We start from the raw sequence: 27,299 nt of genomic DNA on the forward strand, positions 1-27,299 counted from the left end.
CACAGAGCTAAACTTGAACCAGCGCTGTAGATGTAAAAGCCCTGCATGACACAAATGATGTAAAAGCCTTGATGCACAAATTCGGCTCCTTTGCCTCTAGCAAAGCAATCCTCGAGGAGCATCCCTGGCCTGGGGTCTGCTTCCTTTTGCACAACTGGTGCCTCATCTCCTGTTTATTTCTGGAGCACGCAGTGACCTCTCCTGGAGGTGTGGGAATCCCTTGCCTTTAGTGCTCTGCCGCAGAGTAAACAAATCCTTCCAGCACTTTAAAACAAAGTGATTCTCCGGCTGGTTTTTTTTTTTTTTAAAAGGAGAAAATGACTTTTAGTGTGTCTGAGAGAACAAAGCAAGGAGGTTGAGATACAGCAAACAGCAGATGCTTCAAGGAGGCAAATCTTAAAGCCTCGAGTCACCTGGAGGTTTCTGTGTTTGAGGTGTGGCTGCAGTGCCTGGGCAGCTCCCAGGGCTTGTCCAGCCCCCTGTGCCTGACTGCAGAAGTCATGACAGCCACAAAATTCGTAGATTTGTGTACATTTCGCTTCATGTGAATTATGTTCTTATTCCACGTGCTGATTTTACAAAGCAAAGCTTGTGGAGAAGCAGCCGCTGACTGGGTTACAGCCACATTCCTGCAGCAGAACTCACGTCCCACCGCCCCTCCCACTGCTCCGGCCGCTCGCAGGCAGGGACTTGCAGGGAATTAATGCACTTGGAACCTCAAGACAAAGAGTGAGCCCAGGGTGCTGGCAAACAGAATCAAACTGTTAACTTGACCTAAGTCTCACTTTTATCACTAAGTATTTCAGATGGTTGAAGTTCCATATCTGCCTGACTGCAGTTACACCTTGCGGTTCACACAGGCTTGTACACAAATGGAAAGAGTCCAAGGAAATTACTTTTATCTGGAATATCAAACAAGAAGTTTGTATGACTACGAATGAGATAGAACTCATTTATCCCACGCAGGAGAAGGCTGTGCTGTTTACCTGGAGGCACCATTCTCACCTCTGAGCCAAAATATGAGCCGTGACCCTCCAACAGACTCATACCTGGGTGTTTCCAGGTGCTGGACTCATGTCACACATGAGTCATATTTAGGTTCATCATGCAAAAAAATTAGTGCCTTTTGATTTTGAGTGGGTCACTTACACTGATTTAATTAAAAAATTAATACCTAAAATATCCTTTTCCATTATCTTGTTTCCATTAGCAAGCTGACAGAAAGTATGACAGTTTGCATTTCAGATTTCAAAGCCTGATGTTCTTATATAATTGGTACCCACAGAATTGGGGTGTTTGAGCCCTTCCCTGGTAAAAGTCTGACAACTGACAACCCACATTACAAAGCAGATTTAAGCTGATATCTAGAATATCCCTCAACAACTGAACATTGATTTGTTCAGGGTTTTTTTTGAGATATTCTTCTCTAGTTGAACTGAGTTTTGATAGAGTGATCAAAACCCGCTGAAATTTATGTTGCAGTGAGTTGTTACAGGTCTGATCCCAGTGCTGGTGATTTTAAATGTTACTGGATTGGGTGCTTTGGCACAGCACTAACATGTGAATGTTTCACAGGAGATTTGCAGTATGTAGGTGACCATGGATCCTGTATATGAATATTTGCAGGTCTCCAAGGGCTTGCTCACATACTAAAGCAGAGTCCAAGTGTACTCAGCAAGTAGTGCTGGTGAGACAATGGCCCTCCTGGGTGAACAAAAGTGTTTCCCAAAGAATGGCATAAGGAGTGGGCTCTCTCCAGTTAACTCCTGTATTCCCAGATAAGGCTAAATATAGGTAAGATGGGAAAACAGTGCTTCTGAAAGCAACGGTATTGGGGAAATATAAACCTGTGCTGTGAGTTTTATGTCACAATTTTATCCATGTTTCAGTCTGAAATTAAAAAGTCTGCAGGAAAGAGAGATTTTTACCTTTAAAAATTTGTTGAGAAGGCAGACATTGTATTTTAGTGGGAATGCTGCCAAATTGGTGACAGTCATTTAAAGAACAGGAAGGGGGAAATGCATTTTGTGGCTTGAGAGTGTCTGTGTGTAGTGCAAGGAAACAGATAAGCTTAGAGGGAAGATATTGCTTTTGTATTCTTCCTCAAATTATTTATCTAAGCTTGAAGGAGGAGTAGTAACACAGCAAACATCACCAAATAAATACAGCACCATTCCTGAGTAACAGATGATGTTTCTTTGAAGGTGGCTTGTTAATGGCTATCTCCAAGTTACAGCCCTTTATTCAGGCTCCAAGTTCTCCTTAAGTTCTTTATGAAACACTTGTCCCACAGATGGGCTTCGTTATGTTCTAATTATGTTGTAACAGTTCTACAAGACACAGATCAACAGAGCTGCAAACACACAGGCTGGGAAAAGAGCTCAGACCTGAGCAGCAGAAAGGAGACCAGGACACAGAAAGGAGACCAGGACACAGAAAGAAGGTTTCAGGCTCTAATACTGTTACCAGTGAAAACTCAGCAGTTTATATTTCCATGGAGGAAAGCAGGAAATGTGCAGTGTATTTAAGCTCTTTCCATGTGTGGGAATAATTTAGGGGGGTTATTAAATTCCATTCTTAGGGCATTTTTTCTTACTCTGACCGTCTGAGATTCATCATGCCCTGTACAATTAGCAAATGGACCCACAGCTGTCCCTTGCTATACGACAACTTTGCAAAGAACTCGCCAAGAAAATTATGGTCAATTCACCATCAAAAGCACCAGAAGATGCAGCCCAAGTGTTTGAGCCCTTCCCTGGTAAAAGTCTGACAACTGACAACCCACATTGCAAAAATGCCACAACATTTCCAAGAACCCAGATCCATTAAATGCATGATCCTTTCCCCCCCAGGCTTTCTTAACACGTCAAAACATGTTGTCCTTGCCTATATTCAGTTACATTACATTCCTTACTTAAACTTCCACATTTTTGAGCAAACTAACCCAGCGAGCCAGTTGGTCTCAGTAAACGTGTTTGACTATAAATACATAGGACATGCTCCTCAGATTTATTACTTACAATAAATCTGTCCCATTGAGTTCGATAATTTACTGTGCCAGAACAGTTTACCTTTTAAAATATAACTTCACATGGTTAACAAACCTCACTTTACCCTTTCAAAATAAATAACAACTTGCATTGACTTTTTTTCTTTTTCTGCCCCCTTCAGATTCTGCTGCTTTCCCTCATTTTTCCTTATAGTTTAATTCTTTTTTTGTAAATTTTGAATAGCTTTACATTTGTAATGCAGTTATGTGAACTGCCAGAACTCTTAATTTCAGATTGTTGGAACATTTTCTGCTTACAGGCGTTTGACTCCCAACATTCATAACTGCTGGACAAGTGCCTGAACATGACAGAGTAGAGCATGTCACAGCAGAAAAGCAAGAGAAAGCATTAAAAGTTTTAAAAAATCAAAGCAAACTTCCAGCAAAAATCAGCATATCTTTTTCCACCTCCAAAGCTTTGTTAGATGCACATTTTCCTGATGTTTTAAAAATTAATCAAAGACCTGAGAGTTGCCTTAAAAAGGAACAAAATCTACAGTTCAGGTTTCAGCCTGTCATTAGTGTTTCAGATTTTATAACTGAAGTTGAAAGAGGCAACGAGGAAGGAAAGTTAATGAAACTCCAGTGTCTGCTGCTGCAGGAGGTCGGCTCTGAGGAGGAGCCGTCTCAGAGTCTGTCTGAATTTCCTAAAGTACTTTAGACATCACTGTGTTAAAGACAAAATTGTAAAATACCTGTGTTTGGGGTCGGTCTGAAGCGCTTCCCTTGGAGTTATCCAAGCCCGAGGGACCTTCACCCACATTTACTTCAGCCTCGGGAACTCAGCCTGTGGGCAACTCAGCACCTTGGTGAGGTTTTTGTACACCAGCCCCCCTCACATGGTCTGATTTCCAGATAATCTGCTGCCAAAGAGCTCTTTAAGAATTTTTGCGTCACTTTACCCAAATAAACTTTATGTTTCACCAGGGCTGCAGCTCAGTTTTCCTCCTAGAGGTGGGTGGCTACATTTGTCTGCTCTGATCCGTTCAGAGCAGGATCCAATGAAGGCAGAGGGAGAAGGAGGGAAGCTTTCCTGGTAAGGGGCAGTTTTGTTGGATGTTGTTACAGCTATAAATAACAGGATGGTGATGAGGATGGAGGCAACAAACAGGATGGAAGTTTTGAGGGAGTCAGTAAATTACAAGTTTACAGGTGGGTCTGTAGTTTACAGAAGCATAGGAAGGACTGGGATATTATCACAGTAAAAGGGCTTGAAAAGAATAATTTCTACTGCTGAATATTTGCATTGTTTTAATAAAGAAATAAGGTTTAGCTTTGTTTTAAAGCTTGGAGCACAAATTCTTCCCAAGCGTTTTGTTGCCTCAGTAAGGTCAACAAGTAATTTCCTTTCTTCCTACTGCTACTCCAAATACCTCCCTCCACCTCTGATATGCTTTTTCTCCACTTTTTTCATCCAGGATTTCTGAAGAAATTTCCTGCCCTTCGCAATTTTTTTATAAAATGTCATAAATCACAGGTCAACAAAATAGTGCCATAGTGGAGGTGGCAGATTTGGAGGGGGGAAAGAAGTGGAAAAGCAGAATGGGGACAAATAAGAAAAGCTGATTGTTAGAGCAGCATCACTTTGCTGGAAGCGGCTGCCAGTTTTCAGAGACTTGTTCCAAACAATTGAAAAGAAAATAAACAGCAAACTGAGGAGCCGAGGGCTGTAATTAGCACTTTCCTTTGCTGTCCCTGGTCCCTGACAGAGCAGCCGCCGGTCAGGGCGAGTCACCTGCACCATCTCAAGGAGAGCTCGGGCATTGCAGTTACAGACACGAGGGATTAAAACCATTTTTGCTTTCCCATTGACTCCTGCGGGCAGTGGTTTACGACTGTTTTGTCAAGTGAAGCTTCTTGCCTTCAGCTGTTTTAGAAATTCGTTGATCTTTTAGTGAAAACAGCAACATCTAACTCCTCCCTGCCGTGCTGAATTCCCCTCCTGTACCCTGCTTTCCAAGATAATCAGGTTTGGTCCTGACAATCTTCACTTCCCTGCAGACAGGAAAAACCCCACAAGTTACTGTCCTTGCATCCCCAGCCTTCCCCCTGTTTTGTCCCATTCCAAAGGGTTTACCAGGACAGGATCTGTTGTGCCTCACTCACTAAACCTTTATGGAGGTCAAAGCACAGTGTTTTAGTGCATAAATATCTGTGTGTGGATTAGACCCCTTGCTCTGGACAGCAGGATTTCTTCTTGTGAGGGGGGATGAGGGATGGCACAAGGAATCTGTGCCTTCCCTTTCATACAGATTTCCAGCTGGCTACTGCTGGGAGGCTGGAATTATTTTTCAAACTCACTTTTTCTATCCTCTTACAAGAAATAAATTCTCTCTACTTAGAGCCCTTCTGCCTTTTACTTAATCATATCTTTGGAGTTTCTTCTAGTTTTAGAGGGATCATGACCTTTGTCTGAGGTTTTTCTCCATCTCAGTCTCTGCTTAGAGTAGGTTCTTTCAAGAAGTCTAAAACACTATTGCATATAATTCATCTTAGTCAATGCAGTTGCTTTCTCAGCAGCACCAGTGTCACTGCTCAGTTATTTTGGTAGGGCACACAAAGCTCTAATGTGAAAACCAGCATGCTAAGAACACAAAACCACCTTTCAAGCCTTATCCTGGCCTTTTTGTTCAGTTGGTTTTTTTCATTAATGTTTTCTACAGCAGCACAGTTGTTGGTTTTTTTTTTTTCTTTAATTTCTTGCCAAGCAATGTGGAACCTTTGGAGCATCACAGAAATAACAGACTGGAGATTTCAGGCAAATCCTTCAACTTTATGACACTTATTTACCTCATACGTGAAAACCTTTCAGGTGCTCCTCTGAGTCAGGTCCAAAATCTCATTAAATCTTCTGTGCATTGGTGGGCAAATCCTAATGATTTAGGGAAAGTAAAAAAAAAAAGAGGAAGAAAATGCACTTAAGACATAACTTCAGATACTTCCACCCTTCTCCACAGATACAGCAGCTGTAGATTCCAGCAAAAGGATGGGAAGCATCGATCAAATTACCTAATAACTGTAGTACCAGCTGTACAAAGAGATTGGTAATAATTCTGCAAGTGTCTCTGATTCACTGCCTATAAAAGGGTAGGAACAATTTTCCAAATAACACAAAACAAACAAATCCTAAAGTATTTATTTGTTCCCATCTTTTGCTTGGTTAGCAATCAGACTACATTAGAAGCTGTTTACAACTGGCTTTGGGATAAAAGACATTCTTATTGCCCTTCCCTGCTATTTTCCACGCAGAAAGAGCTGGGATTCACATCTGGGAGTTGGATGGGGTTTGGAGAGGTTTTGCTCTTTCCACTACAACTGTTTTAAGAGCACATTCCAATGGAGAAATCTGACTCTGAGAACCCACAAACTGCCACTACATGTAACCTCTCCTCCTACCTCTTCCTTGTCTTCGTTAGGAATAGTTATTTTTTGGCTTTTGATTGAACCTGAGACAACTGACTTTTATAACATTATCTGTCAATATTTGCCACCTGTCAGAGGAACTGCCCTTGAATTTTCACATGGGTTTGTTGACGAACTGGAAAAGGAAACTGTTAATTGGGTGGTTCCTCAACAATCCAAAGGTCAAGGCTCTGCAAAGGATATAAACTAAAGGAGAATCAGCATTGAAATACAGTGGGCATGAATTCTTTTTTTATTCTAACCAAAGCATCTTTTCATCAGTTGGCTGTTAATTTTTTTTTGTAATCTGGGTTTACACTTCATAAGTCATAGAGCTTTCTTTGCTTAGAGACAACCTGCAGCAAGCCAGGCTCACTGCCACATTATTTCCCTTCCACCAGTTGGAAAGAGTTTAATTTTTCATCATCTCTGAAGTATTTCCTGCAAACCAGCAGGGGTTAAGTGGCCTGTTCCTTGATCACATAGCCCACGTGTGCTGGAGAGGGGCTGGGCCAACTCACTGTAACCTCTGGGCTGTGAACTGCCTTCCACACACCTGAGAAGACACCGAGGCTCTTGTGGATCCAGCCTGAGACCCTCCCCAGGTTCCATAGGGAGCACGTGGCAACTCAGTCATCCCTCAGCTGTCTCCAGTCTCATTTCTCCAGCTGAGGGCTGCTGATCACATCAGTGAGTTTTCCCAATTCCACCCTGCAAAGAACTTATAAAATTCCTGGGCAAATAGAGGAAAAAGTGTTGCTGCCAGATTGGCTTCATTTCCCGTGACGTGTTTCAGCCATGTGGATTTTCTGTGCTTACTTGAAGGAAAGGGAGAGAAACAACATACTATTGTATAAGCTGTACAGGGAAATATCTGGGCAAGAGCTGGGGAGATAAGCACATGCTGGACAATACTTTTAAATACCTAAATTAGCAAAAACTGGCCTGGAATCAGTTTTTCATTTATCAAATTCAATCCTCATCAGTGCTGCCATGGGCAACAAAAATGTCAGTTAAACTCCAGAGAAAAAGTTAATTCTCTTTGGCTGCTGTCACACTCATAGATAGCATAGGGGAAACTGAAGAACTGGTGTTAAAGTCATAAGTAGAAAGATCTTGAAGGACTAAAATTACTGACCTTTTGGAAGAGGAAAAAGCCCCCAAAGCAACACATGCATTAGTCATAATCAAAATATCGTGCATAGTACAGCTTTCCAAGGGACCTGGCTCTGGTTCAAAGCCACCAGGGTTCAGCAGCAAGTACAAGACTGTTTACTTGCCCTGATGCAAGAAACAGCACAAGGTAGAGACTGAGCATCAGACCCCCAACACCGAGAGGGACCCCAAAAGATCATCTGGTCCATCCCCCCGCCCAAAGGGGGATCAGCTGCACCAGGGCCATTCCTGACATGGTTCTGTAACTGATCTCCAGGGGCTGTAACAATGGAGGCACCACATCCTCGACAATCTGCTCCAGTTCTTGTCACCAGAAAGCTTTCCCTAAGCTCACTAAATCTTGCTGCAGTTGAAACCTCTGATGTTTTCATCAATTTATCATGAGCAGTGGGAACAAAATTCCCTTCTTAAAGGCATCCACTTATGAACTCATGGAACATGATGTCTCCCCCTCTGACTAAACATGTTTCTTTCAGCCTTCTGCTAGTAATGATTTCACATCCTCTGGTCATTCTTACCACTCCTCTCTACACTCCTTTCAGTTTTCATCTTCCCTGAGCTGCAGGGCCCTAAACCAGATCCTGCCCTCAGCTCACACCCAACAGTCTTTGGCAAACCTGGGTAATTTGACATATATTTCAGGTTATTTCTGTTCATACACCCCAGTGTGACATTTTTTTCTACAAGACTATGAGGTCAACCATGACATTTTTATATTTTTTTTTCCACCCCACTCAAACTGAGTTCATTCTTATTCTTGCCCAGTTACTCCTGGCTACTGTTCCTTAAACAACTCACATTTGCATGGTTTGACAGAGATCACATTTTGATGAGCAAAGGGCATAAATCAGAAATGGTTACAAAATATGTGATAGTCACCTGATAATTAAATCTATTTGACAAATCAATATTCAGCAATATCTCCAGCACAGCTTTGTTACTTCTGCAGAAAATCCTGTGAAGGGAATGGACTTTAAAACACATAATTCAAGGACAGTAACAACAGTCTCTTGCTGCTGCTCCACACCAAATTCTCTTGTCCAAGCAGCATTCCTGTTAGAATGTTAATCCAGAAAACATCAATCCCAGCAGGTTGAATCATTTTGGATGACTCCAAGACAAGCCCTATCCTGGATTTAGTTTAGCAGGCAGGATTCAGCTTGGGATTTCTGATACATGTACGTACATGGAGACACAGTTCTGTAACCAGCACAAGACACTTGCAGAATCATTTAATAACTTCCTCCCTCTGTTGTCCAAATGGAAGAAAAGTCAAACCACACTGCAGAGCACCATGGCCATACCAAACATCCTTTTTTAGCTTGCACTTGACTTGAACAACATCTCTGTGCCACCCCACTTGTGTTCCAGGGTGGTTGTTCATCCTTACTTACCCTCATTTGCCTTGGACTAAACCCAGTGCAGAGCAGGGAGGTTGGCAGGGGACACACAGACATTCTGCACTATTTAAATCACAGGATTAGTCCTGCTCTCAAACTATTGGAGTGCCTGTAGCATGTGAGATATGTTCACATTTTGGCTCACTTAGAATTATTTGCAGGTCATTAATGTCTTCTCATTTCATGAGTTACATGGGTCTCATTTAAAAAAATAAAGAAACCAGAACTGCGCCAGTCACTTTAGAAAGTGTTTATTCAAAAGCTTCATAGCACCATCTTGTTTTTTAAAACAACCAAATAAAATGCAGCAATTAAAACATTGGTTTTTCTGTTGAGCATGACACTAACTCCACCTGTGAACATATTTATGGTTGTTCTTGCTAATATAAGTGAAAAATAGCGCTCCTGTGCACACAGACACAGCACTGGGCCTTGGGGTGGGTTATCCAGTCCCAGCTCAATAATGGAAGAATAAAAACAAGTGAAACTGGATACCTCCAGGAAACAGTTCCCCCTCCCCAGTTCTGCAGGAAGAGAAAAGTTTTCTAAAGGTAATTTTTAGCAGTTTCAATTCGTACGTCCCCCTCCAAAACTTCAGCAAAACTAAAAATGTAAATATATAAAATATTTTTGGGCATTCTTTTATGGAACAAGTCAGAGCATAATTAGTTAATTAAGTATCTCAATGTGTTTGTTCTATCATCTAGCTATTAATTTTAAAGGGCCTTTCATGCCCATTTTTTCTAGGGAAAACGCTGGTCAAAATAATTCCACTACATTACTACTCTGATTTGCATTAAAAATTTAAGGTAAAATCAAACTGCCATTGACAGCACTTGTCATGTGTTTTCATGAGGAGTTTTTTTCCTTTTCCCTTTTGAGTTTTGGAGTAGCCAGTCTGAGAGCTTTGATCAGCCAAGGCAGTAAAGCGCTATTTCCCAAGGATCCTTAACTTAATTTCAGGAATACGGACCAGGCCGAGTGCTTGGTCACATCATCATTTGGCTATGGCTTCCGACCACTGGAATTCTCTATTGCATCTACTTCTGATGACCATGGAGAGGCAAATGCTCTGGAGTTCACTTGGCTAAAGCCCCCATGGGGTCCCAGGCTGGCAGGACAATCGGCTCCTGCTGCATCACCGCCAGGATTTCCTCTGGCACGTGCTTCTTGTCCACCACCACCTCGTACACGTACTCGGAGAACCAGTCGTCCGTCATGATCAGGTAACCTGGGGGTGAGAACAGACCATCACAGCACAGAGCCAAGTCTCACCTGTGAACAGGGCATCAAACAGGACCTGCTCACACTGCTTCTCTCTCAAAACAAACAAACCAAACAAAAGAAAACCCACAAGGAATTTAACATACAGACTGACAGGATGTTCTTCGTGTGCCCTGAAAGGCCAAGCGAGAAGCCCACTAGGAAAAACAAGTCCCAGAATATCCATAATTTATGTCTCCTCTGTTAAAACAGGCATTGAGAATACTCAAGGGAAATAAAATGCCTTAAAAAAAAAAAAAGGGCATTTAAGGCAGAATGCAAAATTGAGTATCTGGCTTATGAAGTGTTCAGGATTTTGTGTAAAAGGCAATTTTCCAAATGAATATCCAAACCAGCTCTGGTTTAAGAAAGCTTTGCTGGTTTAGTTCCTGCAGTAAGAGGCAGCTGCCTGCTTTCCTCAAACATAAAGCCACCTAAATCACACTTAGGCTGAACCACATCTTAATTTTCCCCCTTAATATAATTCTTACAGAGAATTTCAGTGAACACCCTTTGAACTGGTGTAGGGGAAGTCACACTTAGAGGATCACAGGTTTGAGCAGAGCCACCATTGGAAACAAACTCTTCCAGGTGAGCTGAAAATGAGAGTGGCTGGGAGAAAGGAAGCATTTAGCAGACAGATGAGGCGGCTTTATGTAATAAAGTTCCTCGTGTCCTTAAACAGTATCATCACACAATCAAATGAAACAAGAAAACGTCCAAAGAATGTGGACAATAAACACATCTATCTACACCATCTTGTTTCTAAAGCAAGAGATCAGATAATTCCTATAAATTAAAAGCCCTATCAATTGTAACCCCAGCTAGAAGCCATTTTGGAAACACTGCCAAAGGGAGCTGCCTTGATTATTCTCTCTTCAGGATATGAGTTCTTGGGACACACAAAAACCTCTCACTCCCAAGAGCCAACAAGTAATTGCACCCTGAGAGGATAATGAACTGTGCCTCTGACATCCCGTATCTCGGAGCCGACGGTGCCGATTGGGATCGCGGCGTCTGAGGAGGAGGAAGCGTCCAGCAGAACCTCAGGACATGCAAATAAGTCAGGTGGCTTTTAGAGCAATGACAACCACTTATTAACCACAGGAGACACCTCCTGCAGCCACCTGAAAATAAAGCCCCTGGAAGTGCCTGAAGGACTCAGCACAAGCCCCTCTGTGCCCGTGCGTGACTCCCCCCAGGGAGAGCGAAGGGACAGTGCCTGGCACAGGGCACTGTGGGCAGGAGGGGAGGGCAGGTGCTGCCACTGGATGGCTGCACTTAAATCCTTGGAATGCCCTCGTGCAGAAGAGCATGTGAGCAACAGCCAGGACAAGAGATGAAAAGTCCTAAGGGAGCTGACTTGGAGCTGGGGATGTATCACAGGAAAGTTCTTGTCATGCCAAAACAAGCAGATGGACCCCTATCCCAAGGGATGTGATAGTGTGATTTAGTATTGCCCTCTTGCTTGCTTTTAAAAAAGATATCCTATGGGATAAGCTGAGGTCAAAGTTAGGTAATAATGTCCTGTGTCTCCAGAACAAAAGAGTACTCAGAATAATTAAACTTGCCTGGATGGCTGAAGAAGTGCCAATAAACCAGAAAGGAAGTATTTGACTGGGAAGTGACTTTTTTACCTCAAAAAACAAGCAATGTTTGTCAGCAGCTGTGTTCATTCCTTAAGAAAAACAGAGAGGATTCCAAGAAACACTTTTACAACAGATATAAATGTAACTACTAAATATTCAGGAGAGCCAATGCTAGGCTGCTGTTCCCAGGGCTTCCTTTTCTCCAGGACAAGCACTACCACAAGATTTCAGTCCTGCCCACTCCATGGGATGGAGTCAGTTACGTGCCCACACTCTGATCCCCAAACCAGGGGTCACAGTTTTTCCAGTCCTGTCCCAGGCAAGTCAGGGAAAACACGTGTTACCTGGCACCTCAGAATGTGTTTGCAGCAAAGCAAGAGGGACAACAAGGAAAAACACTTTCTTCCCTCCCAACAAATAGTCATTTGTTTGCTCAGAGTTTAGTGACCTAAGTCCAGTCCCTGGTGCTTTGTTGCAGGCTGGACCCTTTAGCACCCTGTCCAAGAAATACTGGGAGTTGGGGCTTACTGGTGTCCCCCACACCCAGCTGGGATGTGCCAAGTTTATCATCATCCTTGGCTGCCTCTTTGCTGATGTGGATTCTTGTGCTTGACTTACCCAAGCACTGCTTCCCAGATAAGGCAGATAAGATAAAAATCTTACACCTTATCTTATCACAGCGAGAGTGACACAGCAAGAGAGCTCAAACTATGAGTCCTCACCCTCCCACACCAGCTACTAATGGACACTGAGTGAAAAAAGTCAGGGCAGGAAGAAGGAAACCCTGTCAAGTTGAGTCACTGTCCCTGGAGGGATGTGAATGATGTGTAGATGTGGCACTTGGGGACATGGCTCAGTGTGGGCTTTGCAGTGCTGGGTTAACAGTTGGACTCTGTTTGCCCTTAAAAGGTTTTTTCCCACCTAAATGATTCTATGACTTTAAGTCACCTCTTCTGGTGTTTGAGAAGGGGCCCTGAGGGATATGTCCAACTGCCCTTAGTTCCACTGCAGGTTGGGTGGTCATACCCAAGAAAATCAATTCAGGGATTCACCTCCCTGAGAGAACACAGCCTGAGATAGAGCCAAGCTTCCTAGTTCTGATGGGATTTTCTGTCAAGGCACTTTTCCAGGCAACTCCCTAAGCAAAACAAGGTATAGACAGCGAGCAAGACTTTCCAGAGACTGTGGTCTCCACCAGTACAAAGCAGATAAGGGACAGTGACTCACCCTGCAAAGTCCACACAGATGGGATGTGGACAAGGCTGGGCAGGGTTTATTCAGGTCACTTTGGGGTCCTATTTTATTTCAAAGGACAAGTAGTTCCTCTTAAACAGCTCTAGAAGAGCTCAGTCTTGAAAAAAAATCAGTGTATTTGGATGCTCCAGCCCAGAAATGCCACTGCTCAGTCACAGCTCAACAGGTACCACTTGTAGCAGTGTCAGGGTTCAGTTATTGCCCTGTGATTTGGGAATAACAGCCAATATTCTGAAATTGAACCCAGTCTTCATCCAGTTCTAATAAAGAACAACTGGCCAAGGAGCATATACAACCCACACAAATTGCTGACAGACACCTTTTAACTTCAGTGTTTGCAGAACTAACCCAAGTCCACTGGTGCTGTAAGGCAGCTGAGTAAGGCCCTTCCTTCCTGGAAGCATTCCTCTCACACCAGCAGCATCTGACATCACAAACCAAGCATCTGGAGTGTCCCAAAGCAGAGTGTTTGACAACCCCAGCACATTTTTATATTTTACATTCTCTATTATGCACAGAAGTGCTCAACAAAATAGTTTTACTTGGAGACAATAAAAAGTTTTGATGTTCCTTCAGTATGGATTTGGTTTTTTTGCTTAATCCAACATCCCAAAGTATATTTTACTACTGTCACATGGACGAGCCTTGGAGGCTGAACATCAACAGTTCCACTGTTTTGTCAAGACTGAAGATTTTTATTGGGATACTTTGCTGTGAATGGATACAGCTAACTCAGAACAGACACTACTGCAAGACCAACAGGCCACAACATAAATTAAGACACTTTTCCAAGAATATTCTATGTTTTAGTTAGTTGTTCATGTTATCAAAAGCTTATGAGTAAGACCACATCCTAAAACAGTTCTCCAGAAATAGTCTATTCCCAGAAGAAAACCTAAGACGTCCTGGGAAAGTTCTGCCATACCAAATCTTACAAGCACAACACTTGGGATTAATGTGCAGCAGAAAAATGTGGTCAGCAGTGACTGTTGTGCCCTGGGACACTGTCCAGCCTGGCACACCCAGCAGGGAGGCTGTGCCACAGCTGAGCCCACATCCGACCTGTCCCACAGAGGAGATGACAAAACCCACGGGCTTTCCCTCCCCTCCATTAGGAAAAGCTGAGTGACCTTGGCAGGGCAAAGCAGGGATGGCTCTCACACCACCAGCCCCACTCACCGAGGGCCTGGGAGGTCAGAGCTGCCCCCCAGCCCAGCAGAGAAACATCTTCAAGTCATTCCCATCTTCCATGAGCATGGAAGTAACTGGAAGCAATTTCCTAAACCACTGCTGAGCTGTGACTCAGGGTTCTGTCCACGCTGCTGCCACGTGCCAGTGCTTTCCAAAGGAACACCAGGGCAGGCCGGGACAGGAGCACAAGTCCGTGCAGAACATCCCAGTAAGGACTCGATGTTGTGCCCCCAGTGCCTGTCACACCAGAGAGCAACACTACAGGGGTGCTGCACACCCTGTCTTTGGCACAGCTTCCAAAAGGCAGCCAGAACTATCATATTTTCATTGTTTTTTCCACAGCCAGCTGTTGGAGCTAGAACAGTTTGCACTGCAGCTGCTCACAGCACAAGCTGGGACCAGCCATGCCCTCATTTCCTCGTTTACAAAATCAGTAAGCAAAATCTTGCAGATTGATAAACAGTGCTTTAAAAGAAAACACAAACCACTTCAGTGTCACACATGGCTCAGGAAGGTTATTCAGTAACACCAGCTACAGGCAGCACAAGATCCCATAGAGGGGACAGCTGTAGTGACAGACTCGAGCTCAGCTCTGCTACCAAAAGCTTTAGTACATTTAGAAGTGTTGCAGTGAACTTTTTATTTCTGCTTTCATACCTGAAGGAAAAAGCATTCCTATACAGTGCAGTCCTTGGAAGTGATCCTGTCTTATTGATACTGCCAAGCATTTATCTCCTGTCCCCGTATGAACAGATCCATTACACATCCACAGGAATTCCTGGTATCTCACAGGAGAGGTACCATCATAGTTTTGGACTAATGCTACCAGATTTTTCACACTTGTGTTTTGCAGCAAAGGACTGAGCAACAAATAGCCAAGGTTCTTACCAGTGTGACAGAGCTGCTGGGGATTTTAGGAAGGGATAAGGGGAATTTATTATGGCTGGGAATTTACTTTGTGGTCAACAGCAGATTGGTGTCAAGGCTTAAGAAAATCAGCAGCCTCACAGCAATAAACTAAACCACTTTAAGAAAGTGATAATGAAGGATTTAAACCTTGATAAAATATGAGCTTTAGATACAGTATCTTCCCATGCCTTCCACACACAAACCAGTCCTTATTTCCAAACACAATGTTCAGCCCTCTGTTCCCATGACCATAAATTACCTTTATTGCCACGGTCTTCACCCCAGGAGTTTTCCACTCTCCATTTCTCAAATGCATCTTCTTGCCCATCCTGTGACAAAACAAGTCAATGGCATTCAGTAAGTGCAGGACAGGCCAGGGAAGAGCAACAATCCCCTCCATGTCCAAATCCAGCACCAGCAACCACAGAGCTCTCCTCCCAACAGTCTGCAGGCACCACAGAGTTCCACACAGTGCTAACAGCTGGAGAAATGTAACTTGCTAAAATACCTGTCTACCCACTTGCATAAAATCTGAGAAAATGTGGTCAGGAAGAGAGCCTGCAATAAATACCTATTTTTACCAGAACAACACTTGAATTTAACTAAATTCAAATTTGGCCTTAACTGACTCACAGAATTTAAGCAGCCATCCCTATATCCCCCATCAGGGCATGGGGCCTTCTGAAATGCAGGATGCACAACTTGCCTGAATTGGGAATCAGAGGAAAAGAACAAGGACAACAAAGCAACTCCCATAATTCAGAACAGCATCAAGAGCAAGTGCAAACCCTTGAAGAATCCAGCTGAAGGACACAGCCCCAAGTCTGCTGCATTGCTACTAAAATCTTTTAATATAAAAAAGTAACCTGAAAAAACACCTCATAAATCCATTTTTAACATTCAATGGGATATTGTTGCAGTGCTTCTGTTCTCACTCAAAAATATAGGACAGTCCTTAAGGTGAGACACTTGAGAGCTCCCAGACAGGAACTGGGATGAGCATGTTCATGTACAGTAAGTTTTTAACCAAAAGGTACATTTAATCCAAATCAATTTTTGATGTTGTAAAATTGTAATAGGATTTCTTAAATCTTCAAAGCCTTTTTATAAAGCAGGTAAATCCAAAGTATTACATTTTCAACTCAGTTTATCAAAGCTCCTTTAGCTTAAGGAAATGTTTAGTGTTAAGACATTTACAAACAAGAAGTAGAAACAACTTTGCCCATTTTGAAAGTGTAAAAGTTTCTGAATTCTGAACTTGTTGTAGGATAACTTCTTTTACATCATCTTTTGATTTCAGACACACCATCCATCATCTACTGATCTTCTACTCCCTTTGTTAAAGAATTCAGGTCACATTTAGTCACATCTTATGCAACTGTATTTAAGTATGCAAAAATTAATTTAAAAATACAGACCATAGACTGGAGCTGCCAGTCACTCACACCATCAGTGCAAGTACAGGCTTCAGTGATGAACAGATAAATAAGTTTTAAAAAAGTACCACTATAAAACAAGTTTTCCTTGGTTTTTAGTTAGACTTTTAAGAAATGCTCGTGCAATCTGATACACAATGGAAGTGTTTAGAGCTCAGAGTGCAGAAAACAGGAAAAGTTATATCGAGTTGTAAAAAGTAACTTGGAAAAATTATTATGACTCAGCAGTCCCATCTCGAGTCCCCAAACTCCAGAGCTCAAGCAAACTTGTTCTGTGCTGTGCAAGCTGTTATTTCTCAAGCCAAGGTCATGTTGGACAGGAAGAGATCACTTCAAAGAAACTTTATTAAAGACAACTTCTGGAAATAAATGGAAACATCAACATTGCAGATAACCCTGAGCTGTAAGTTTTTACATGGTTCTTTTTACTGCATTATGTGCTTTGTTATACTGCCAGGAGCTGATTTAGTTGTGGATTCATCTCAGCCACGGAGTTATTTTGGACACTGTTTTCCTCCTCTAATTAGAGGTCAGAGAGATCCCAAGCCAGGGAGCTGCAGGAGGTTTTAACACTGTTACAGAGCCTCCTACAGCATTTTACCAGGAGCTTCATGCTCTAAAACAGACTGGACTGACCATGCAGTGGTTCTCCAATAAAAGTCTGTGGGCAAAAGGAAACAAGCCCCTTGGCATGTCTAAAATTCTTCCCTTCTTCTTAAATATTTATAGTTCTGAGCACTCAGACAAACAAACACAAGGAGAACAAACAACCGGGCCTTGTGGCAGAACAACTTACACACCGAGGGCAGGACACAAACAAGCACCCAGGATATTCCAATAAATCCCTGCCAGCATCAGAAGTTCAGGAAGGAGTCTCTACCTTCTCAGTGACAGCTGTCAGGACCATGGCATGGGTCATCAGGGATTCTCCAAAGATCAGTCGCTCTGCTTTGTTCATGTTCTTGATGGAGACACCGAACACCAGCTCATGATTAAATCTATTAGAAAGCCAAATAAGCCACATCAAAAAGGATGCAGGGAGAGCTCTGACTAGTAAATCAGGGAATTAGGAGACTGCCCTGTCCCAGGAGCCAGTGCACAGACTGGCACTGAACAGAGTTCAACTAATTTTAATGTCAGAATAAATGCAAAAAAACTGATCCCTTTAGGAGTTTCTCTCACCAGATATTAGACAATTTAAATAAGTGAGAATATTTAACAACTACTTGTAGTGCATCTTTAAAGGATTCTGATTTAACTAACAAGTGAAAACATTTCTGTGCTGCTGAATTATTTAAATATAATCTTTTGGGGTATATAATCCAAAGTATGCACAAATTAGTTTCTTAAGAAGCTAAAGGACTGTTCCTGTCCTCACCAAATATCCCAAATGGCATCCTGGTTTGATTCTCTACTCACATATTCAGGTCATTGATTCCCAGCTTGCCATAGAAGTGCTTTGCCACGTCACAGCCAAACCACACAGCCTGCAAACAGAGGGAAGGGTCGTGTCTGGGCCATATCCCAGGGGTTTTCCATGGCATGGGCTGCACTGTGCCATCCACGAAGAGAAGCCAAACCCACCTCTCCATCCTTAATAGATGCTGCAGCCAATTTCTTCAGGACCTCCACGGGCTGGTTGTTGTAGAGTGTTTTCCTGCCCCCAGCCATGTTGCCCAGGTACTCCACTGTGTACAGCCTGTTGTAGGGATTCTGGGGTCGAGGATCATTCACTAGACAAATCTGCCAAAAACCAAGATGTCATAAAGAGGTGCAACTGAAATCTCTGAGCAGTGGATCTAGAAGGATTTCAGGGAATGGCTTTTGTCCCAGATACCTGCCTGTCCCATAGCAAACAAGCCACTTAACTGAAATAGCATTTTTATGGGTCTGTTTGTTGTTTTGTTTTACAAGTTCACCTCCTAACTGTGGCAGAGCAGCTCTGCATGTTATTCCTGCTCTAATGGCTGCCTTATGACCTGTTATGACTGGTGAGATCACTGCATATTTAATCATTACAAAATCATCGTGGAGCTGCAACGTGAGATCACAGATGATTGAAGGGCAGAGCACAAACAGCACAACAGGGAGAATAAACACGGGGCCCTCTGCCCTGGGGGAGCAGAACCCACCCCATGTGCTGCAGTTACAGGGGGGACAGACACTGGAAACAGCGGGAAATAAATGGCTTAGCAGCAAACAGAGGTCTTGGAAAGCCTTTCAGCATCCCCCACCTTGTCCTCCATGTTGAAGTAAGGCTTCACATGCTCGTTGTAGAACTGCACCGGTGTCATGGGGCCGTACTTGTGGTAGTTCTTCTCCTTATCCCGGAATTCCCAGCAGAAGGTCTCCGGAGGGCTGCCCAGGCAAGTACTCACTATTCTGAACACCTGCCCAGGGAAGCAAACAGCTGTGAGCCTGATGGAACATGCAGGTCTGCCTCTCCTACCACAGCAATGCCACTGCAGGATGGATTTCCCCATGTGGGAACCAGCTGGAGAAATGGGATCTTAACGGTCACCTTTGAATAACGTGAATAAACACACACGTGAGTTATTTGCATTTATCCCTTGAAATCTGGGTGTTTCAGCAGTTCAAAACCAATCTGAAAGGCCACAGGAAAATCAACAGCATCTCTCTCCATTCTCACACTCCATGTTCTCAAGTACACCACAGGCAAAACAGAAGCTTAAGGTTGAACCTACAAATTCCAGGTTATTCAAGGAATGCAGTAGCCAAAAGCAAAAGCCAGGACACTGCCCAGTCTCATTCCAACATTTCTGAAATAATTCTGAAGTTCCTCCAACAAGATACTCCCCCAATGCAAGAGAAACATTACCAAATTGATTCCAGAAAGGCTTGAGCATTCTGCATCACCTGTTCCACCAGGTGTTTGCCCCATGCAGGGACAAACCAGACCTTCTAACATGGGCATTTTATCCCAGTGTTTCCCCTGCACTAATCCCTTTCTTTAACCGTAATGTTCATTTGGATTTCAAAGGTGGGCCTTTGTTTCTTTTCAAAAGCCCAGAATAATCTCATCTGTTTTAATAACATTTAACAACATCTCTGTTCAGGGCTGAGCTGGCAGGTTATGTAATTTAATTCCAGATCCCTGCCTGCTGGCTGTGACATCCTTTACAGCTGGCAGCTTTCTTTGGATTTTTAACACAAAAAGTTGACCAGATTTCAAGTCAGCCCCCTTATAAATCAGAACATGAAACTGCACTTCAGAACCACTACTGTACTTTCTCACAGGGCTTATCAGGGAACGTGCTGACACTGGCAGTGTAGCCAGATGAGTGTCTTTAGGGACACTGAGCAGGACCTGCCACAGGTCCTCTGGGGACAGAGAATTTAATCATAGTTAAACAGGTTTGAATCTGTTTTACTTCAGCTGACACTGGTCTTCAGCTCTGTCCATGTCCTGAGCACAAGGTAAGTCTCTTCCTTGCAAGGAACCAACAGGTTATTTAAAACAAGAGGAGGGGGAGTCAAATCTCAACTGCACCTTCTCCACTGGGATCCAGCTCCTGTGGTCTGTGCCAGCTTTCCCAGGCTGGCAGTCCTCACACTTTCCCCTCTTCTTACCTTTCCCAAAGCTGACTTACTCTTCCTGGAGCTGGTAGAGCTGATTTATATGGATCCTAAGGCTCTATAAGAACTGCCTTTGTGCTTTTGTGCTGACAGCAAAAGGAATGCACTGTTCATGTTAAGTAACACGGACCTGGCTGTGCACAAAATACAAATAAAGGTGTTCTTGCTCCAAGCAATTTAAGAAAACAAGCAAAGAGATTAATTACAGGTTGAAACAAGGGTGTGGGCATGAGGTTTTTACTGTAGGAACTCACACGTTTATTTCTCAATAAATATGTTAAAGAGCAAGTGTAAATCCTGAACTACCATAAATATTTAATTTTGCACATACTGCACAAAAGGTACACCCACATGACCTCAGATAACCACAAGTGTTGAGAGATGAGGCTGTGGCAACAAAATAAGCAAGAAAAATGCCTAAAAGGAGAACTGCAATCACATGGGCTCCAGGCAGAGGAAGGAAGGTGATGGAGACAGAAGTCTCCAGGGAACAGAGGCAGTGCAGCCTGGGAATGGCCTCCCTCAATTGTTTTGCCACCACACCCCACACAGGCCATCTCTTTGTATCTCACCAGCTTCCTCCATCAATAAATAAAATAAGCATATTTTAATTAAAAGGTGACTTATATCAACGGTGACAGTGACAACTAGAACCAAGATAAGGCAAAGATACAGGGGCTTGTGGTAAAACCCAAAATGAGTAAGGAGGGGAAAAGGATACTCTTGATAAGGAAGAGTCTCTATAAAGGAGAACAGCAAAGGAGAAAAATTCAGTTGCATGAACTGCACTGATTTCAACTTCCGACCTGCTGTGCACTGGTTTGATAAGAGAATGTTTATACAGTTCTGGAGTGAATATTTAATTGTGTGTTCCAGTATAACTCCCCCATTTCAGCTTGAGTGCTGCTCCCAGCAGGAGCATACTGAGATTTGCTATGCAAATAAAACCACACAGAAGAAAACCAAGATCTGCTTTGCCACAAAAAAAACCCAGAGGCAACACCACCTACATACATATAAACACATGCAAACCACTGTTACTACTGCAGGAAAAATGCTGTGCTAACATCAGAGGATTAAGCATTTACAGAGCAGACAAACTGCAATCAGTTAATAACCCTTCAAGGTCAGCTCCAGGACCCCTTGTCAGAGGGCAAGAAGCTCTAAACAAAAGAGACATTTTGCAGTGTCCCTGCCCTAAAAATGACCATCTCCAGGAAGCTTTTGATGTCTGCTGTAAAATCCTCCAAGGGCTTTTGGACACTCACATGAATGCAAGATACATTAATTCACCTTTCAGCTAAGAGCTGACTGGCAACATGCTGGGGTCAGCTCAAAGCACAGAATTCTGTTCATCTTAAGGCACAAATGCATTTCACAACAGTTTAGGTGAAATCCAAGGAACACGAATCAGTTTTCTTTTAATCTAACCTTAAAACTAGATAAAAAGAAGTTACAGGTTTTTACATGAAGTGCAAAGATGAAATTTGAAAACTCAAACCAGCACATTAATCAATACTTGCATATTAGTGGAACTGCCTAAAACTTCACAGAAATAGCCTGAGGTAGGTTCTGACTAATACTGATGTTGACTGGATTGCAGAAAAACTAACACAACACCAAAACATTTGATTTAGTGATTCATCTAAAAACAAACATTAAACCACTTGGCACTGTATGTTTGAGAAATAAATGAAATATGTACTTTTTTTAAAGTGCATGGACTAGGTCAAACTAAAACAGCCTCAACTTCTAAAGTTATTTTTGGCAGTTTAAGAACCAAGTATGAGTAGTACAGAATGAGAAAAATGACAGTGGTCACTCCTGTTCTGTGTGAGCAGATGGAGGTTCAGGCACTGCAGACACTGCACTTGCAGGTCGAGTTAATTCACAGCCAAAAACAGAGGCTGTGATTCCTCCCTCTGCTGCCCCCCAGGATCAGCCCACGGTTGTACTCAGCCCTGTGAAGAGACCTCCCTTCTGTGGTTCTTTTCTGCTCTCTTGTGGGGAATCTTTGCACAACACTCGTGCTGCAAGATTTGCATTTGATTTTCAACCTCTTTCCTGCTGTTTATAAGAGCCTGACAGGCCGCTATTTTGACCTCTTAAGACAAAAAAATCCTGTTTTCCTGCAGCAAGGGGCAGATGTCTGTAAAGTGTCATCATCCTGAAATCTATAGATTCAAGATCTTTGTCTGGAAGTATGAGAAAATCTCAGAATGAGGTGAGCAACAAAGCCACTGCAAAACAAATTCACTTGAATAGCTCCAACTACACTTCTAGTTGGGCAAAAAAGGCACTTGTTTTGGCTGAACAAAAGGAAGAAACCCCTTCCACTTGGCCCTGTGTTCCAAAAAGATCCGTGTCTTTTTATTTATTTACCCCTTCTACAAGTTTATTTACCTCTTCTATCATCATGTCCATGGCAGCACAAAGTTCTCCTTTGCTTCCTCCACTTTCCACCATGTTTCTTAACCGCAAACAATATTCCCTCATCTGTTTGAAAAGAAAGTCGTTTGATTATAAGGGTATGAAAGGTGCCACCTAATCAGTCCCAGGACTTCCCATCTGGTTGTTTCAAGCACCTATTTTACTCTTCACAGCATGTTTTCAAAATGAAAAGAAAAACACCTTTCAGAAGGCTTAGTCTGAGATTGATTCATTAAAAAATAACAAGATAATTGAATGCTTTAAAATATCAGCAAAATATAATGAAAGATTAACAAAGTCACAATTCAATTACAGTTTTCCAGCCACTGATGTGAGGCTTGCAGCCATTAAGCTCTTAAGGCTTGATTTCTCTCGGTTCCATGGCTGATGGTACAACATCCACACAACATCAGCACCTCTGTGACTCACAGAACACACTGTCTTCATACTGTAACATTTATTTTGCAATTCTAATGCATAATTGATCTCCTGGTTGATAAAAAGCAAGCAGCATTTCCCCACTGCATGCACAACTGCAGCAAGAGCAGCACACACTTCCCATTACTGTCACCACCCATAAGGCTGGGAACAGTGAGTGGGGCTCCCTCAGGACCAGCTGCTTTGCTGTGCTCAAGACTAGAATAACATTAATGACATACTAAGCTCATTTCAGCACATACTTTGCATTTTTTATGTGGATTTCAGCAGGCAGTTTTCCCTGAGCACGTAGCATATGAACTGGAAAAAAAGTTATCAAATCCCATTGTAAAAAAAAAATATTTTAATTAGCTTTTTTATCTAGCTACCTACACTAGCACCTTCCCAGGTTAATTAATTTCTGTAGTTCAGGGAATCAGTTAACACCTTCCTTCAGACCAAGCTGGGCACTTCTAGAGTGAAAGCTGATTTTTAAGATTCACTGTTTTGAAAATACATTTTTTTCATCTTTTTTATCAAATCTGACAGTCATTATATCATCTAAATCAATTTCACCTTATGATTCAAGATCTCATTCATCCTCCTAGTAGCCTCCGTGGTGTGAGACTCCGGGAAGTATTTCTTGGGGACAACACCGTACTTTTCTAAAAGACATAAAACTACAGGTTAACAACTGGCTTTTCCACACAACAGATGCTCATACTTTGCTTGTACCCATGTAAAAGCTAAAGAGAGTTTGGATTTGTGCAGAGATTATAAGGGAAAGTCTTTTACTTAAAAAGTTACAAGTACTCCAAGTTTACATTTTAATTTGTGACTGAATCTTCACCTCTGAACCACATTCCACAGGGGTCCCAGAATGTGGAATCCCTGAACTGCTCAGTATCATTTAACTCAACACTTAAAAGTTCTAAACTAATTAGTGCTTCAAGAAGTTCTTTTCACCAGAAAAAAGAAAACCAACTCGATTACTTTAAAATTAAGCTCCTGAAATACCTTCTAGAGATGTGGCCTCCTGTGAATCACTCTATGTAGTTTATCTACAGTTAACTGACTAACTTCCTGGTCTCCTTTCCTCCTCAATACTTATAAAATATCAGCAGCAGCTCAGTTGTTTCCTACGTTGTGGTACCAATGACAGAACACACCATGCAAGGCTCTGGATGTAACTGCAGCAGCAAAAATCTTCTTTGCCCTGATTAAGTATTAATAACGAGTGGGTGAGGGGAAAAAAAGAACCTCCAGGTTTCAAAGAAACAAATTCCTTTTGTGATTCTAAATATCTGTTATTGGCTTGTTGATTTACAAAAGGTATCACATTGTTTCACAACACAAATGAAAGCAAGTGCTGGTGTAATTAAGTCTCTCCATCAGCGTAGGATCCCGTTTATGCTGGATCTTTGTAAGACCAGCACTGCCACATTCCACATCAATTCCCTCTCACTGGTCTTTGTACCAACTTCAGGCTGCAACTCCAAGTAGTTTTGCTCCTGCCTGGTAGACACACCCAAGTGCAGCCACGTTTTTTCTTCACCTTGTGCCCTAAAAATTGTACACATGGATATAAATAAATAATGTTGAGCTGACAACTGGAGTAAAAAGGGATTGAACCTTTTTACTAAATGGGAAGTCTGGGTTATCTGATTATTTCTGTTGATCTTCTGAGCTCTTATCAGCAGCAGCAATATGCTAAAGCAATGCAAGAGAATTTAAGTCCAGCATGAAAAAGGTCCTTGGTTAGGAAAGGTAGTGGTTAATGGCATCGTGTCCCTTGGCAAATTCCCAGGCCCCAAACTCAGTTTCTTCTTCTGTTCCATTCCCCACCTCAAACCAGTCTGCAATTTCAGGAAGGGCTCCTAATGACCAATTCTCTTACCAATAATGTTAACCAGCATATCCCACTGTCCTCCATCATTGGTGGGGTTGGACAGCAGGAATTGGACCAGTCTTCCTTCCACCGGCTCCTTTTTCTGGGCTGTTTCCACAAAAGCATTTAAAAAGTAGTAACAACGCTCAACCTGAAACACACGGGGGAAAAAAACCCTTTTAAGTCTGACATATAATTAATTGCTGAATATTCAAGTTGTTTGGAAGTACAAAATAGATGAAGCTACTTCCTGCTCATCCACTGAAATCCTTATTGTCCCCCTCTAGCATTCCAGGGGCTTCCTCTTTGTTACAGAGCAAACATTTAGGAGTGAGTTAGCTCAGAGCTTGAGGGTAGGGGAACAGGAAATGTGAAGCAGAAGTTATGCAATGAAGCCTGGCCCAAACTAGCACTAGATTCGCTTGATTTCCCTTAGGGGGATGAGCAGACACACAGCAGGTGACAAGCATGAGTGACAATCACGTTTCCCCTGAGCCTCCAACAAGTAACTTAGGAAATATCAAGTAACTCCTCAAGTGTCAAGTAACACTTGAAAAAAAGACTTTTACTATTCCAAAACATCAACATGTTGACAACTTTCTTCTCCAGCTGAAAGTCACACTTTGCTCGACCTGCATTTAAAATGCATTTTTTAAAAGAACTTTTGAAGTTTCTTCCCATGTGTGTTTTCCAGATGTATTGTTAAAACAACCCAGCCTAAAAGAAGTCCTGTCCCAACACTAACACCTGATTGCATAAGCCACCCCAGCACAACCCGCACGACTGTACCTTATCCCAGAAAAAGAGATAGGACTGGCTGAACTCAAACTCTTCAATGTTGTATTTCTTCATGAAAGGAAGACGCATCGCGTTGAGACAGGAAAAGATCCAGCATCTCCCTGAGAGATCAAAGGAACGAGGATTAAAGTGGAACGCCTGTACTCCAGAGCTGCACAACAATTCCTTTTACCACGAGATTCATGACACAGTTCTGCCTCCAGCCTTTGGCCAGGGCTGTACCACACCAAAAAGCTCTGAAGGACTTCTGAAATCTTCCACTGCGAGCACTGGTCTCAGTTACAGGAGGAAAGAGAGGGAAACGCTGCAAGCCTCAAGTCTGTTATTAACTCAGGAGATGCTGCAGGGATTCAACTTTGCTCCGGAGCCCGGACAAAGGGCTCCCAGAAGCACAGTCAGTGTTACCAGTCAATCCCCAAACACCACCCCAGGCCCGACCCCCTCTCACCGGAGTTCTTCTGGTTGGTGACGGGCTTGCCCTCGGCGGGCACGGCGTGCTGGAACACCTGCACGGTGTCCTGCACCACCTGGCGCTGCAGGCACACCTCCAGCGGGTCGTTGCATGTCGCCACGTTCTGGGCCAGCAGGAACTGCGGCTCGGCCCGCAGCCGCCGGCTGAAGGCGACGGCCTTCTCCGTGCTCAGCCCTGCCGAGGGGACACGGGGACACGGTCGCGGCCGGCCCCGCACCACCAACACCCCCCGAGGAACCCCCTCCCTCACCGCCCCCCTCCCCTCCCTGGCCCATCGCAGGGTCTCCCGGCCCCCCCTCACCCACAGCCCCGGGAACGCTTCCCCCTCCCTCTCCCACCACCCCCGCCCGGGTAACCCCCCCCCAGACCCACTGCTGAGGGCACGGCCAGTCTCCCACCCCACGGACTGGATCCCCCCCCGCCCGTAGCCCCGCTAAGGGTCGGTAATCGTCCTCCCCCCCCCCATCATGGACAGGGCTCCCCCGCGCGTAGCCCCGGTAACGGCTGCCCCCCCCCCCCTCCGCCAACACCCCTCACCCCATTAACCGCCCCCGCCATGGCTGAGGTACCGCCGTGCACCCCCTTTACCCCCCCAGCGGTCGCGGCCCCTCCCGGACAGACCCCCCCGGCTCCCTCCCCCGCTCACCGCGGGCGTTCATGGCGGCACCGGCGGCGCGCGCTCCCGGCACGGGCCCGAGGCGGAAGCGGCTCTTATAGCGCCGGCACCGGAAGCCGGAAGAGGGGCCTGGGGCCGCGGCCGGGGGCGGGGGGGGGGGGCGAGCGGGGATGGGAGGGGGGACGGAGCGCGGTGAGGGACACGGTTGGTGTGGGGGTGCCGCTCCTGCCCCTCATAGCGACCCCCGTTACCGACCCTTCACAGCGACCCCTCACACTGACCCTCACTCTGACCCCTCATAGCGGCCCCTCACACAGATCCCTCACAGCGGCCCCTCACAGAGACCCTCACACAGATCCCTCAAATCTGCCCCTCACATTGACCCCTCACACCGACCCCCACAGCGGCCCCT

At 43.8% G+C, this 27,299-nt stretch overlaps 1 protein-coding gene across 1 annotated transcript; it reads right to left on the minus strand.

Annotated features, from left to right (window-relative positions):
* Positions 1 to 9,262: 9,262 nt before the first annotated feature.
* BLMH (bleomycin hydrolase) lies at positions 9,263 to 27,003 on the minus strand. Its single transcript, XM_027744339.2, has 12 exons — positions 26,918 to 27,003; positions 26,248 to 26,445; positions 25,791 to 25,900; positions 25,011 to 25,152; positions 23,690 to 23,778; positions 22,670 to 22,762; positions 18,904 to 19,059; positions 18,254 to 18,412; positions 18,089 to 18,156; positions 17,550 to 17,667; positions 15,493 to 15,562; positions 9,263 to 10,258 (listed from the first exon to the last, which is right to left on the minus strand). The coding sequence occupies exons 1-12, from the start codon at positions 26,928 to 26,930 to the stop codon at positions 10,107 to 10,109; spliced, it is 1,368 nt and encodes a 455-aa protein (XP_027600140.1). The 5' UTR covers positions 26,931 to 27,003; the 3' UTR covers positions 9,263 to 10,106.
* Positions 27,004 to 27,299: the final 296 nt, after the last annotated feature.

Source organism: Pipra filicauda, unplaced genomic scaffold, assembly GCF_003945595.2.
Source record: "Pipra filicauda isolate LSUMZ 115617 unplaced genomic scaffold, ASM394559v2 scaffold211_size2331000_pilon, whole genome shotgun sequence".
Classification (NCBI taxonomy): domain Eukaryota; kingdom Metazoa; phylum Chordata; class Aves; order Passeriformes; family Pipridae; genus Pipra; species Pipra filicauda.

Excerpts from the sequence above, each read along its gene's own strand:
- BLMH (XM_027744339.2), bottom strand. Across the intron at positions 19,060-22,669 it reads TGGACATGATGATAGAAGAG|GTGTTCAGAATAGTGAGTAC; the intron begins GTAAATAAACTT and ends TTCCCTGGGCAG. Across the intron at positions 18,157-18,253 it reads CATCTATTAAGGATGGAGAG|GCTGTGTGGTTTGGCTGTGA; the intron begins GTGGGTTTGGCT and ends CTCTGTTTGCAG.